A 15,096-nucleotide genomic window follows, 5' to 3' on the forward strand; every position below is an offset into this window, starting at 1 on the left:
TTGTTCAGCCCTGTTTTAAATAATTAACAAGGAAGCCATCTTCAGAAATTGAATTTCCTATAACATAGCATCACGAGATAAACTGGGGCACAATAATGTTGCAGATGAAGCCAGTGGAAGTTTTTCTATGGATTTCTGCAGGATCAACATCAGTACGAGACACCCAAAGAAGACGTAAGGTTTTCTATGCTTTTCACATTTGTTGGGCTTTTTTGAGCATCAGTTATTGAAACTCAAACATTCAGCTCAAAATAGTAATTCCAAATGAAAATGCTGTTGCACAGATCAGTCACTTTCAAACAACTTAATTGTGTCCCAAGATATATTTGATGAATAAAACTTAGACGGACAAAGTACCCAATATACTTTGTTTTACAGTAATGCACTGATTAGAATGCAGTGATTTGTTATCTTAAGGTCTGCAAAGGAAAATGCTTTGCACAGAACATGGGGTTTCCTAGTAGCATTATTTCAAATAAAATATTAACAGCAAAATTTTCATAAGTAATGTTCCTGAGGAACTGGTAGTTAATGTAAATGAATGAGCTGTGGTATTGTACACTGCTGATCTCAGAGGGTTCAGGGCACTCGTGTATGTAAAATAGTGGTACTGCACACACCCCTGAGAATTGCTAAAAGCTGTAAGAACATACTGGAGGGTATGCAGAATAAAGTAAAGAACACTAGTATCCCATCAGTGTTATGAAACAAATAAAGGGACTAGCTGGCACAACAAGCTCTCTTGTCTGAAGCTTGAAATAGGCCTTGCTAAATGCCACGCTCTCAAGTGATGGTACTATGTCAACTTGAGAGTGTACCAGAAGTACTCAACCTCCATCCCAGAGGTATCAGACACCTTTTTGTGTATTTTTAGCAATTGTGCACTACAGCAACTATTTTTGTGGTACAGTGAATACCAGAATATTTACTATAAAGATGAGTCAGATTTAAAGTACAATATACATGTAATGTATTAACAATGAAAATATTGGCTGACATATTCATTAAGCACTTGGATTTTCTTCTCTAACCAGTGGAACATTTATAGAGGTCCAGTGCAGCAGTCTATTCAGGCAATCTGTCTTGAAATGAGAATTTCACACGGGCAAGGACTGTAGGATCAGCCACATCTGGAACATGGGTCTAACCCAAACCTTGGTGTCTTATGCACCAGAGTAAGACCTAAATTATTTGACAAGACCCTTGGTTTATGTGGCAGAACTGAAATGAATTGTGGCAATTTGTGGGAGTAGGACTTTGCTCCAAATGATCTGAGGAGTTCCATATGCCATCCCAATCCTCTCTTGCTTTTATTGTCCCCACAAGTATCATGGCTTTTTCTATTGGCCACTTCTGGTCACTCTTCCAGTAGACGCCAAGCTCCCTTGCAGAGCTACTAAAGCCAAGAGGAGAGCAGAAATGTAGAAGCTGGGCTATGTATCCCTTAATCTGAGCCAGACATTTATGCTTTCCACTCACATAGACCTATGCCTCTGAAAGTCTGAGCAGGCTGGAAATTACTCATTCTTGCTGATGTCCTCATTTTGGAAGGCACTGTCTCTCACTGATTCCCAATTGTTCTTTTAAGGGCAGCATCTCAGGAGAACATGAAATCCACCAAACTCCCCATTCATGGGGAAACCATAGAATGAAACCAACACCACCAACCAAAAGGTGTGATAGCAGATAGAAAATCTGAAGGGTAGAAGAAGGCAATATTTTGGTGGATATGAGTTACAAGTAGAGATTTATGAGCAAACTTACGAAGGCAAATTCCATGGCCATTTGCATGACTGCATACGTTGTACACAGAGCCTTGGATTAAGTGACAATCTGTTTAATGCAAAGTACTTGTTTCAATACGTTGCATGGTGCAAAATGTCTAACTAGATGTTTGTGAGCCCCTTTTTATTTTGAAGCTCTTCTGTGAACAAAGTAACTTCTGTCCTGTAGATTTTTACTGAACAAATCTCCATGCCCAAAAATCAAATACCAACAATAGACGCTGAAGACCATTGTCTAAATACAAATGCCACAAGATTTTGTTTGAGCTTGGCAGAGCTGGATACAAAGAGCCCTGCTAGAGCACATGACCCACAGAACTGACTGTGCTGCTGATATGAATAAAGGGGGGGGGAATACATGATTTGTAGCATCAAAATTATAACAATAGAGAAAGCAAGAGACACAACAGCACTACAAAAAATAAGTGCTAAAACCTATTAATGGGTGCTTGTGTGTACAGAAAAAGCAGAAGTTGGAGGTGATCTGGCAATGGGCTATGATTTTCAGTGTCTTGTCCTGCAGTATCATATTTATTTGTCAGTGTCAATATCCGGATACAATGGAAGCCAGAGTAACACCTGATAATTTGGGGTACCAAAACATTTCCAGTAACTATTGCTGTAAACTTGGCTGCTATGGGGTTGTCCCATCAAAATCAGCATCATTTTAGAATAATTAAGACAGGTGGCAACTGTAAGCTTTAAGGCTTGTCAGGCTGCTCATTGCATATCATCTCCTTCAAGAGTTTATAACTCACCAATAAATATAAGGTTGACCTAACCATTTAAATAGCCTGTCAGATATTCAGACATTTGGATAAGCCAAGTATCAAAAGTCGGATATTTGCAAAATCTGTTTTATTTATGAGTTTATATCTTCATATAACAAGAGTACTGAGGCCAAATTAAAAGTACTATGGCCTCAAATTACTTCCATTCTCAATTTTTATTAATGGTTTATGATATAACTACATCAAGGAAAAACCTCTTCTGTTTACTAAAGCAATTGTAAACAATAGAAATTAGTTGCGCAAAAAATAAGCTATATACTTCCCACAGAAGACAGCTGGCCACTGAAGAATGTTCCCCTAGAGCAGTGTCCCTCCTCTTTGTTTGCTACTTTTATTTATATGCATTTAAAGAGCTTTCTCATCCATGCTCTTTTTCATGTTGACATAATTCTTGCACAGGGCCAGAATCACAGAGGTACTGGACGTCTAACTTCTTTTACTTCAGTTTTGCAGGTGCTCAGAACTGACTTAAGTTTGTCAGGTCTCTGCAGCTCTCAGAATTTAGTGCTCCAGAGTGCCCCCATTTAATGATCTAAAAAGCACTGAAGTGAATAGAAAGACTCCCGTTAGTTCAGTGAGCTTTGAATCAGGTACTTAGTCCATACAGTGTGTTTTGGGATAGGGACCCTCTTACGATTTAGCTTTGCCATCTTCTCAGCAGTCCTATACTAGTCTACACTTAGACAGTTTTCTCCCAACATGTAAACCCTGATGGGGCCAAGCAGGGACTCTGTTATGGTTCTGGATGAGGAGGGAGGGTCTCTCTCCCTCCCCCATGTGTTCTCACCCCCAGGTGATTGGCAGAGGACCAATTGGCCTCAGTGAAGTGGAGTTGGTGAAGTGAACATTGGGGAAGTCCTCTGCTGGTGGTGCATTGCCTTAGTCACCTGAAAGGGGTTGATAAATTAGCAGAGACTTCTTCAGCCCCTGACTGCTGTGTGGGCAGGGACAGGAGTGGGCCTCCTGCCTCTGGTAACGATGGAAGGGGTGTTGTCCCATCAGGGGTGTTGTGGGTTCCTTGTTTGAGAAGGGAGCTCAGAAGCTTACTCATCCTCTCCCCTGCTCCAGTCTACTGACTGGGAGGGAGCTCTTCAGATCACTGGGGCATGTCTTCACTCCCCACTAAAGCAGTTGATGGGGAGTTTACTTGTCATATAACCCATCAAGATTCTTCTCTGGCAAGGAGGAGAAGATGGTGAAGATCCTCACTCGGGGTTGGTTGGTAGGCGAGTACCACCTAGTGGTTAGGGCTTAGGCCAGGGATGTGCAGGACGGGATGGGGAGCCTAGGCCCTCCCACTCCCAACCTAGGGCCCTTTGAGGACTGTCAGTGCTCTGACAGCCCAGGGAGGGCCTTAAGCATCCCCAGCGATCTCCTACCACCTCCCTGCAATTACCCCAGGCAGTGAGCTTGGGACATGGCAACATGAGGGTTGTCTGCTCACCACAAGGCACCTCCTGGCAGCAGCATGACAATTGCCTCCTTCTAGAGTATGGTCCAGCCTCCTGGGCTAGCTTAGTCCCAGGGCTTTCCCCTGCTGGGGTAGTCTAAACAAAAATAGAGGATCAATCCAGTCCAGAGTTCATAGGAGAGGGAGAGAGGAATGTGTTGTTTCTGCAGCAAGCCCTCCCTTCTCTCAGGGAGGGGCCTGTGGACAGTTGTTGGAGAGAGTCTGCATTCCCTCACTCCTCTTCCCTGCAGCTGCTAGCAGCTCTGCTTTCCTGCCTAGTCTGCCCCCAAATGAGCTGCCTTCTTGCCTCTTAACTCCTCCTCCAGTTGGTGCATTTGCCACAGGTGTGACATGGTGGGGCTGGCTCAGCTCAGAGTAGTTCCTTAATCCCTTGTTGCTCAGTGGGGGGTTTATACAGCCCATGATGGGGACCTAATGCTAATTAAAATATCGGGGCATGCTGTGAGTATGATCGGTGCTTCTCCAATACTATTCCCTATATGGAAATTAGGTGCAGCAGAGTCTATTAGCCCACCTCTGGGAAGGGAGCAGGTCTAAGTGGCTGCTTACAGCCAATATACACTTCACGCTGGGACTGCAGGGAAGACAAAAGCTCATGCATTCAGAAGCAGGCTCTGCAGCTTTCACTCTCCAGAGGCGTAGTCAAGTTTGGAGCTGGAATACCTTGTGATTTGCTGCTGCTTTTGTAAAAGTCAGTTTTACCTGATATTTTGTTTATAACCAAGTGAGAATATTAAAACATGTTCAATGTTTTGTATATTTTGGACCATGTTCTGATCAGTGTAACTGACATGGCCATGTATGTATAACCACTTCATTATACAGTGGGGATCAAAGGGTCCACAGAATTAACAGGAGAGTTTACCGCAGAGATAAACTTAACTATTTGGAAAAAGCTTCATGACAATGTTTACCTACTGCACAGCATCCATGATTGCAGACTGAAATTACTTGCATTTAATTCTTTTCAGATTACAGTATTCTCTATTTCCTTTTTGCAGTCAAAAGCTCATGTTTTATTTTTCTGTAGCTTGAGTGCATAATGCCTGGTTTGCCTGTGACCTACCGTTATGCAGCACTGTGGGTCAAAATGAGTATTTAACGTAGAGAAGGGTGATTCCAAATAGTTCTGTTATATAATCTCATACTAGTACAGTAAAATGTGTGGTGTATAATGGGTGATTGCCTCTAAACAGCACTTTCACATCATTTAGATAACTGTTCAGAGACTGATACAAAAACAAGTTAGCTATGAATCTCTTCAGCCCATTCTCTTTTGGACATTATTAAGGAAAGGAATTATTGCCCCAGAAGTTGTTGGGGGGCAGGGAGGGGTTGTTTGTTAGTTTGTGGTAATGCTCTACTAAAATGAAAAAGAAATATTCCATATGATGCAGTGGATAAATTAAAGGCAAAGCTAAGCTCTTTTAATGCATATAAATAAAAGTAAGATGTAAATAAGATAAGAACACATTAATAAACAGGCTGAGTGAGAAACAACAAAGGAAGCAATTGTTGAACAGGAAGATATTGTATTCAAATCTGGGCTGGCCTCACACAGCTTTCATGCAAAGTAGCGTCTATATTTTTCCCAATGTTCTTACAGCAATAATTTTTCTGGCTTCTATTATTTTGCTACATATTCATGCTTGAAGCAATTTTTAAAATGATATAATGTTGGCAGATTACCTTTTTATATCTTGGCAGGCATAGGCAGGATTTGGAAAATCATTTTTAAAGAGTCATTTGGGATTTCAGATTTGATACTGAATTGATTCATATTTTTATTTTGGTTAAAGGCACCTAGGTCGTCATTGGTAGACTGTCTAATTTTTATTAAGAAACATAATTTATTATCTCAATTAAACAAGCATCTTTAAAATAACTCTCCCTTTAGCAAACAATCACACACACAAACAAAAATTGGCTGTTTTTATTAGTAGCAAATGCTTTGTAGGCAGTCAGATGCTACAGATGTGGAGGCCATATAGTATCTAGCTACATATGTACTGTAGGATCAGCTTTGTGGCACTTTGTGAATTTATTTCTTAGGGTAGGAAGCGATCCCTTTAATTACACATTGGAGAGTGGCACACCTCTTGGTATTAATGTCCAAATCCCCATGGAAACAAGACACAACATCTCAATATGTTCAATCTCCAAAAAAAACAAAGGTATTTGAAACTGCTTATATCCACATTAATAGATTATAAAGATAGAAGATGCAGATTAACGCTGATTTGTCAGATTCATGTGCTATGGTAATTAATGTGTATGTCTTGTTTTAAACATGTTCTAATTTTACGAGTACATGTAAGCACCAACAAGCCAAAATATTAGCACAACTCCAGTTTAGTAAAGTATCTCAATTTGTGCTCAGTTAATCCAAGTCCTGAAGACCTCTACTCATTGGCCAAATTCTATTCTCATTTACAGGCATGTAAATCCAGGGTCACTTCATCAAATTTACTACTGTTCTGGTATCGCACCAGAATAAGTGAGTGTAGAATTTCACCTGCATGTGAATAACCCTTATTCCCAAAAATTGTCCCATTGCCTTCACATAGTATGCCATTGACATTGGTGGGACTACTAACATGACTTAGGACTACTTATGAATTTGGGGATGCAGGATTAGACCCCAAGGGCAACGTTTTGGCCTAATGCATCAAAAACAATCTACTTTTGGATGAACCTCAAGAACCCCCAGATAGAGGACACTGAATCATTGATTATTCATTAATTTAACTAACTCAAAGATACTTTTTTATGATCAACAGACAGACATGCTGGCCTTCTCTCAGTTCATGTAAGAGCACTCCTCCAATGGCAACTTTAAACTCCTCACATTGGTCTACTATGTTACATACTTTACAAACTCCTCAGATAGGCCGACCATAATTGTAAGGCATAGCTCTGTTAAACTACACACAGGGACCTGATTCTGATTTCACTTCCATTGGTATTAATAAAGAATAACTGCACTGAAATAAATGGGCTAGATTCTCTAGAGAGATCTATCTCCTTTGTACTAATTCCCTGGCGTAAGGAGGGTGGGGAATTATTGGGGTCCGATGGAGCATGGCCAAAGCATTGCTACCTTTTGACAATCCTCGGCTGGCTGTTGCCCCTTTGGGAGCCACTAGCAGTCTAATTTATGCTGAGGCTGAAGTATATCTGCACACCAGAATCAAGGAGCCAGAATCAGCTCTTGTATATCTCCTCCTCTCCTCTACCCAGCACATGTGTAATACTAGCAAGAGCACAGAATCAAGTTCAGTTATTTCTCCATCCCCACAAAGGAGGATACAAACAAAAGAGGAAACATTCCACCAAGAACAAGGGTTGCATGATGAGATCCCATTCTAGGGAAACATTTTGTCTCGTCCTGTCCTGAACTTGGTATCCAGAGGCCTACAGACAGACACTGATTCAGAATCAAGTTAGTTCCTTAATAACATTCTTTCAAACTGTTTACTTGGTGCTACAAATAAAATAAGCTGTGCATATGGTAGGAAATCATCCACTTGGAAACCTAAATTCATACATGAAAGATTTTCTTCTTCACAGTATTCTTGAAAAATTATGCATATTTCAAACTGAATAAGTGAAGTTGAATCAACTGTTGTAGTCACCAGATTTTTAAGTGCTGTTCACATTATCAACTAAAAAGGGACAGCAACAAAATCTGTGTAATTTTTAAAGTTTCTCCACATATGCTCCACTTAAGCAGATTACAGTATGTTAAAATAAGACAAAATATGATACTGAGGATACAGTATAGCAAAATACAACAAACTTTCAGGAATGGATCTTAATCTGTGCAAGCACTCAAAGAGTATGTCTTCACTACTGAGTCAGCCCTGATTATTGGCACTTGGTTCAGTTTACACCAGGAGCAACCAGACACAGTGAAAAAATCTACCGACATTATTGTGTTCTCATTTGTGCAGTTCTTCCCCATGATGGCACTAAGACTTTTGACGGCATTGCCCATAGCTTACTGCAGCATAAATAATCAACTCATTCTGTGATTCTTTCCCAGTGAATCATAATAAAATTTGTCTGTACTTCTGGGCACATGTGGATAATTGTGGAGGCCTTGTAGAGGCTTTGGAGGACCAGCAGCATATAAGTTGTTTAAAGTCATTCCAGTCTCAGCTTCATGACAGTAAATTTCTTCTTTCTCAGGGAAAAGTGCTTTTCCATCTTTAAGCAACTTCATCCAGTTGTAATACGAGTTTACTGAATCAAAGGATTTATTGGAACACTGCAAATAACTCTAGCACAAGGGGGGTGAGGTAATAACTTTTATTGGACCAACTTCTGTTGGTGAGAAACTCACACTTTCAAATTTACACAGAGCTCTTCTTCAGGTCTGGGAAATCTGCTCAGGGTGTCACAGGCTACAGCTTCACTGACAGCGGCAAATTCACTGCCATCCGATCGATTTCTCTGGATTGACTGAGCGGTCAGTGAAGACCTACCCAGTCGATCCAGCAATCGATGTATTAAGACCACCTTCTCAAGTGGCGTAGCACCGCATTGATGGGAACACGGTTCCCGTTGGCGCAGTGTAGTGAAGATGGCGCGTAGAGCAGAAGCAGAGAAGTCGATGGGAGTTGCACAAGTTTTTTGCGTAGCGTGCATAACTTCAGTCGACTGCTGCTGAATCTTGGAGGTAAGTGTAGACAAGCCCACAGCTAAATACAAGGTGGAAAAGTTTCTTTAGCATAAGTAATTAACACACATTTCAAGCTACCATTCAAGGTGAAGTGGCCAGTTAACACCCCTGCTGCAGTCATAGGAACCTTTTACAGTCTTTCCAAGATGCACAAACAAAGGAACATAGGCAGACATGTCATATTTGGCCACAACACTTTTACTGAAAGATTATCAGGTCTCATAGAAACCATCATGGGTGGTGGGTATAAGAGGCTTGGGAAGGCTAAGCCTCCCCACCCCAGCCATCGCCTTCAGAAGCTCCTGTTTCATGTCTGACCTATGGCCCACCTCTTCCCGGAGGCTCTCCCTTGCTCTGCCTCTTTCCCCCCTCCCCCCGCTCCGCCCCCTGCCCACACTGCTCACTCCTCTCAGCCCATACTCCCTGCTCTCACTCTGCTTTTTCCCACAGGTGGGGTAGGAAGTGAAAGCAAGAAAGCACTGCCTGAGGGAGAATGTGAGAGAATGAAACACCTTTCATGTGGAGAGTTACTAGAGTGGTTCACTCCCCATGGGAGCAAGCAGCAGGTGGGGGAGGCCTCGGGGGGGAGGACTGGGATCTGGAAGAAGGGGGGGCCTAGAGGAGTGAGCAGTGGGGGTAAGGGTCCTCGTGGTAGGGGAGCTGAGCGAGGGGAGGGGGGGGAGTTTGGGATGGAGCAGGGGTGGAGCGTGGGCAGGGCCTCAGGAGGAAGAGGCAGAGTAGGGGCAGAGCCTTGGGATGGAGCCAGCTTCCCCAAATGCAAGAGGCATGCACTGCCTATGGAAACCATCCCCAAACTACTCACTTTGCACAAAGGAACAACTTCCTCCAGGACACAACTGACTTCCTTTAGAAACTCTGTAACATTAACAACCTCCCTCAGAGCACCATCCTTGATGCCATGGATGTCACATCCCTCTACACCAACATCCATTACAATGATTGCTGCTTACCTGTAATATCTACAAGACAAGGGCCAACACTCAGCTATCCACCCCAAACACATCGCTGAGCTCATCCATTTCATCCTCATCCATAACAACTTTATATTCAACAACAAACACTTTGTCCAAACTATGGGAACAGCCATGGTAAGATGGTTTCCCAATATGCCAAACTCTTCATGAGCCACCTCAAGGGAGAATTTCTGGACAAATACACCACAAAACAAATGATATATAATAATGATATTTCCATCCTCTGGACAGCTGGCTTAAACGGCTTCTATATTTCCACCACAACTTCAATCCAGCCATCAAACTTCCTCTAAATCACTCCCACAATAGCATCAGTTTCCTGGACACCACAATCAGCTTCAACCATGGAACCCAACAGGCAACTATATACAAGAAACCCACAGATCATCACACCTACTTTCACAAATCCAAACACCCCAAACACACCAAGAAATTGGTCATCTGCAGCCAGGCCCTCAAATACCTCAAAATATGCTCTGAGATACACACCTAAAAGCACCTTCATCAAACAAGGACACTCCACCAGAGAAATAGATCACATCATGGAATATTCTACCCAAATACGCCCAGAGAACCTGATTCAATACAGAGATAAAACCTCCTCCAATTGCCTACCCCTATCTGTCACCTACCACCCCACACTGGAACTCATAAGGGTAACAGTAAACAATTACAACCCATACTCAGTGTGGACCACATCCTGAAAACAATCTTTCCTGAACCTCCTGTTCGGGCCTTCAAGCAACCCCCCACCTCTTCAAGATCACTATCAGAGGCAAGCTTACCACAGACCAGGACACACCAACTTAAAGTGGCACCAGATCCTGCCATAGCAACAGATGCAAAACCTGTAGAAATATCTCCACTGCTATGATGATCACTACTCCCCACAACACACCTTTCAGATCCATGAGTCCTACACATGCCTATCACAACATGTGGTGTACCTTATCCAGCACAATAAATACCCCAATTACAATTATGTGGATTATACCAGACAATCACTAAGCTCTCCAGTGAACTGACATGGAAAAATGACAAAAAATAAAAACATCATATTACCTGTGGGTGAATACTTTTCACAGAGATATCCTATCTGACCTCATGGTCCTCATTCTCAAAGGAAACCTGCACAACACCATAAAAGTACAAGCCTGGGAGCATAAATTCATAACTTTGCTAGATACTAAAAATCAAGGACTTTATAGAGACACGGGATTTATGGTTTATTATAATAATCTATACCACCTAGCTCCCCCACACACCCTTCCCCCCCACCCTTTCTTCTTGTCTATCACTGCAGAGGTGTTAACTGGCCACTTCACCTAGAATGGTCCCTTTAAATATGTGTTAACTATTTATGCTAAGCAATCTGTTCCACCTTGTATTTAGGTGTGACCCTCTAAGTACTTTTCCCAGACGTGAGGAAGAACTTTGTGTAAGCTTGAAAGGGTGTGCCTCTCACCAACAGAAATTGGTACAATAAAAGATATTACGCCACCCACCTTGTCTTTCTAATATCCTGGGTCCAAGATGGCTACAACAACACTGCATACAACTCTACCACAGATGGACAAGACTAAAACTTCCTATTAACTCCCCCAATCAAATACAACAACATAATAACATACAAGACAACAACTTAACACTAAGATACAGCACCATCTATTGGGGGAGGTGCTGTCTACACTGACCATTACAGTTCCTCAGATTTGTAGAACTCTGCTTTTTTAGTGAAAGTGCAAGGGTGTGTATATAGTGGGCATCACACCATTATTTTGCACCATTAATGTCAATTGATATGCACATCTTTGCAATTTGAGCAGAAGACTTGGGCCTTGTCTACACAACAAAGTTGCCCCAATCTAAATTAGCTTTTAAACCGCTTTATTTAATCTGGTGCAAACCCCTGCATGGATACTCATTTTGGTGTAAGAGTGGCTTATTTCTGTTTATCTTAAACAGATTCCTAATTGATTTAAATTAAACCAATAAAAGCCAATTTAAACCAAAAGAAAAGTGTGTTACACAGCCCTTTGCACCAGTTTAATTACATCATCACATCTTTAGTTAAACTGGTGGAACTTTCTCATTCCCCAAGCATATTGAACTGAGTTTGCAGAAGCTCTAAAAATGTACACACACTTCTTGGCAAGATACCAATCAAGAAATGCATACTAAGCAGAGATGTCTTACTTTTGGAAGAGAAGCTCTGGATCCTGAACTCTGAGTAGTCATTGTCAAGACTGTAGTGATGCCCAAAGCAACTCTGGCTGGAGCAGCATCCATGTTGATCCAGAAAGAAACCCAGGATAAAATGACTATCAGCAGGCTAGGAATGTACATCTGGATTAAATAGTATCCCATCTGACGCTCCAAATGAAACTTGACTTCAATGCAAGTAAACTTTCCTAGAACATGAAATTACTTTTATAAATGTTTTTGCACATTGTCTTATTTTTTAGCACAAACTAGCTTCCTGACGTCAGGCATATCTAGATTTCACAACATGCTATCATTAAGATCCTAACTGAATCATGGGATGATTGTCAGATAATTGTGGCTGAGTTCTAGACAAGACATGGAAAATCGCAGAAAAATAATAACGGATCTTTGTTAATTGTGGTAATTTGGAAAAACCAGAGAAGACCTATTTGTTTAAAAAAAATTTGCTGGAACAATACAAACACTCAGGTATTATTTTATTCCTGCTAATTTTTTTGATAATCAGATATTTTTCTGCAATTATATTACAGTCATTAATGCTCAGTGCTGACAGCCGGAGCCCTACCATGTGTGGGGCTGACAGTGGGATCCTGGCCACTGTTGTCAAAATTGTGGTGGAAGCCTATTATTGCGGGATCCACAATTTCTGCAATATCACAAATTAAATAGGGCTGTAGCTATTATATAATATCTTAGCTCTAAAAGCAGAGATCACAGTATCTAAAAGTTGTTCTGGTTTAGCTTTTTGGTAACATTGTAGTTTGGTAGAGTTGACATCATAATATTCACTTGAAACAGTGGGACAGAGCGATGTCAAATTTTTCACTTCAACTGAGAAAATGGTTCTTCAATTTTGAAAAAATACAAGTTTTTGTCTTAGGCAAAAATGTAATGGACCTCACAATAGCAAAATAACAAGTTTGAAGGTGGAAAATATTTTTTTATTTATTTTTGTCACTCTGAATCTTATTACATTGTGTGATCACTTTACAAGAGGTCCAGTCCCCTAAAAAAAATCTTTTTAAACAAATCAGTCCCATTCTCCTTTGGTTGGCTGGATCCCACCTCATTCAAAGGTTCTCTCTTCATCTGGCCAGTAGACCAGTCATTTGCCTACACCTAAGTATGTTGGACCTGCTTCATCCTTAGTAAACAAAATTATATTGGTACACTTTATTGGGGTTGGAGAAGAGGCTGTTAAAAGTAAACACTCATGTGGGTAGGGGACTAGTTTTTTGGCTGAACGGATGGTGCTGCACGGCATTATTTCCCCAGTGACTGGTTGAATGATCAAGTACAATACAGAGGGCATTAGTGTACCCCAGCCACTCGAGAATTCTATTTTCCAAAACTCTATAGATCTACAAGGGCTGAATGTCATGCAATGAGATGGAGGGAGGGAAAGTGGCAGGGGAAGGTTGGAGCTGAATAAGATTGCTGTTCTTTCACAAATGTATATTAAAGTTATAATGTTCTATGAAAATGTAACAAAGAGTAGTTTTCTGTGTTAGATCCTGACTAAATAATTTAAATAGGTTGATAATGTCAAACTTCTGCCACTTCAATCAGCTGGTAACAGGAATCACCTGACACCCACAGGTAATTCTGCTTATTTTTTATGTGTGTGAACAGCAACGGTGTCTTAGTATTATCAATAAATATAAGGACAACATGTGTGTCCAGTTCTCCCCAGTGCTTGAAAACTCCAAGGAAACTCCATATGCCTCCCTTTGCAGAGTTCTCTATGGATTGTTTCTCAGAGGGAAGACAGTATTTGTCCCCGTCAGAACAACCATAGCTTTCAACTCTCCAAACCTGCAGATCTTGGGAGATTTTCTGGAGAGAAGAGCCATTCATATGTAGGGGACCCTTCTAACTGCACATGCTTTTCAGCATGCTCTGCCATGCTGCCAAGGCTTTCTCTGTTGACCACTGCTCCCAAATCTGGACTGGAACTGCCACACCACGGGATAGGAAGTATAATCCTATGCAGGGAATCCCCAGGGGTTTGCTAGGAAGCTGTTGGTCAGAGATTACTAATCGCTCCCCACCCAGTCTGTTTCTTCCCATCTTCCACAGTGCAGAATTTCAACCCTTTCCAGAGTTTTTGGACAGTGAATCACTGGGTTTTCATCCCCTGACATTTTGGGCCAAAGAAATTTAAAGCAATTTCTTAAGCAGCATTGTTGCTGTTGTTTTTAAAACCAAACAACCAGAAAAATTAAACAATAGTTTTGTTTCATAAAAACGAATGTAACATTCACTGACTGACTGACTGGGGCTGAACTACTCATGTCATGTCATTTCACGGAATGAAAAAGTATAACTGATGCAAATATAACTGGCTCTCATCCTGACAAAATGAAATGCCTATTTTAGAGGAGACGGATTTATACCTCGGCCCAGCAAGTACCAAGAAACCCATTAATAAAAATCCCCGAACACTATCTGCATATCATAGACTCCAAACTGCAAAACTTGTCTCTGGGTAAACTTCCCAGAGGCAGTGTCTTCTGCCATCAAGTATGTCCACAGGTGATGGATAGTGGAATTGCCTTCAGATATGGAGGTTAGCTGTGATATAAGCAGGGAAAACTGTTACATAAGTAGACATTGACAATTTGATGCTAGTGCTAACAGAAGGTGGTGAAGCAGCAGATGACACTGCTGCCCCTATAAAATGCCACAGAAGTCCAAAGATAGTACTGTGACATGGTGAGATTAATCAAGTACACCCACAAATAATGGATGAAGAAATCATGACAGCAATAAAAAGACTTCAGAATGGAAAAGTGCTAGGTTATGATGGAATTCTGGCTGAATTGTTAAAAAGCATAGAAGATGGAGGTTTGAAAGCCCTGTCAGAGGCAATGAAGAATATGTTTGAGACAGAAGATTTGCCAGAAGACTTTACAACCTCCCTGTGTATCCAAATCCCCCAAAAGAATAACGCTTTGGATTGTAAAGACAGAACAATCAGCCTACTGTTGCATGCCTCTAAGATTCTTTTGTGAGTTTTTCAAGACCAAATACAAGGAAAGAAAGATTGATAAGGAAATAAGTGAACAACAATGTAGTTTCAAACGTGGAAAGGGCACGATAAATGCCATTATAAGCTTAAAGCTCATATTAGAAATGTCAAGTG

At 41.2% G+C, this 15,096-nt stretch overlaps 1 protein-coding gene across 2 annotated transcripts in view; it reads right to left on the bottom strand.

The window, feature by feature from the left end:
- The window catches only part of GLRA2 (glycine receptor alpha 2), a 151,607-nt gene that overhangs the window by 81,402 nt on the left and 55,109 nt on the right, over positions 1-15,096 (bottom strand). For both annotated transcript variants that reach the window (XM_067566161.1, XM_067566162.1), the window contains one exon: positions 11,922-12,136. In XM_067566161.1, the coding sequence (XP_067422262.1) occupies positions 11,922-12,136 (215 nt within the window). The remainder of the gene's footprint in view (positions 1-11,921; positions 12,137-15,096) is intronic.

This window comes from Emydura macquarii, unplaced genomic scaffold (assembly GCF_026122565.2).
Source record: "Emydura macquarii macquarii isolate MOO-44397 ecotype Brisbane River unplaced genomic scaffold, CSIRO-AGI_Emac_v2 contig_2734, whole genome shotgun sequence".
NCBI classification, from domain to species: Eukaryota; Metazoa; Chordata; order Testudines; family Chelidae; genus Emydura; species Emydura macquarii.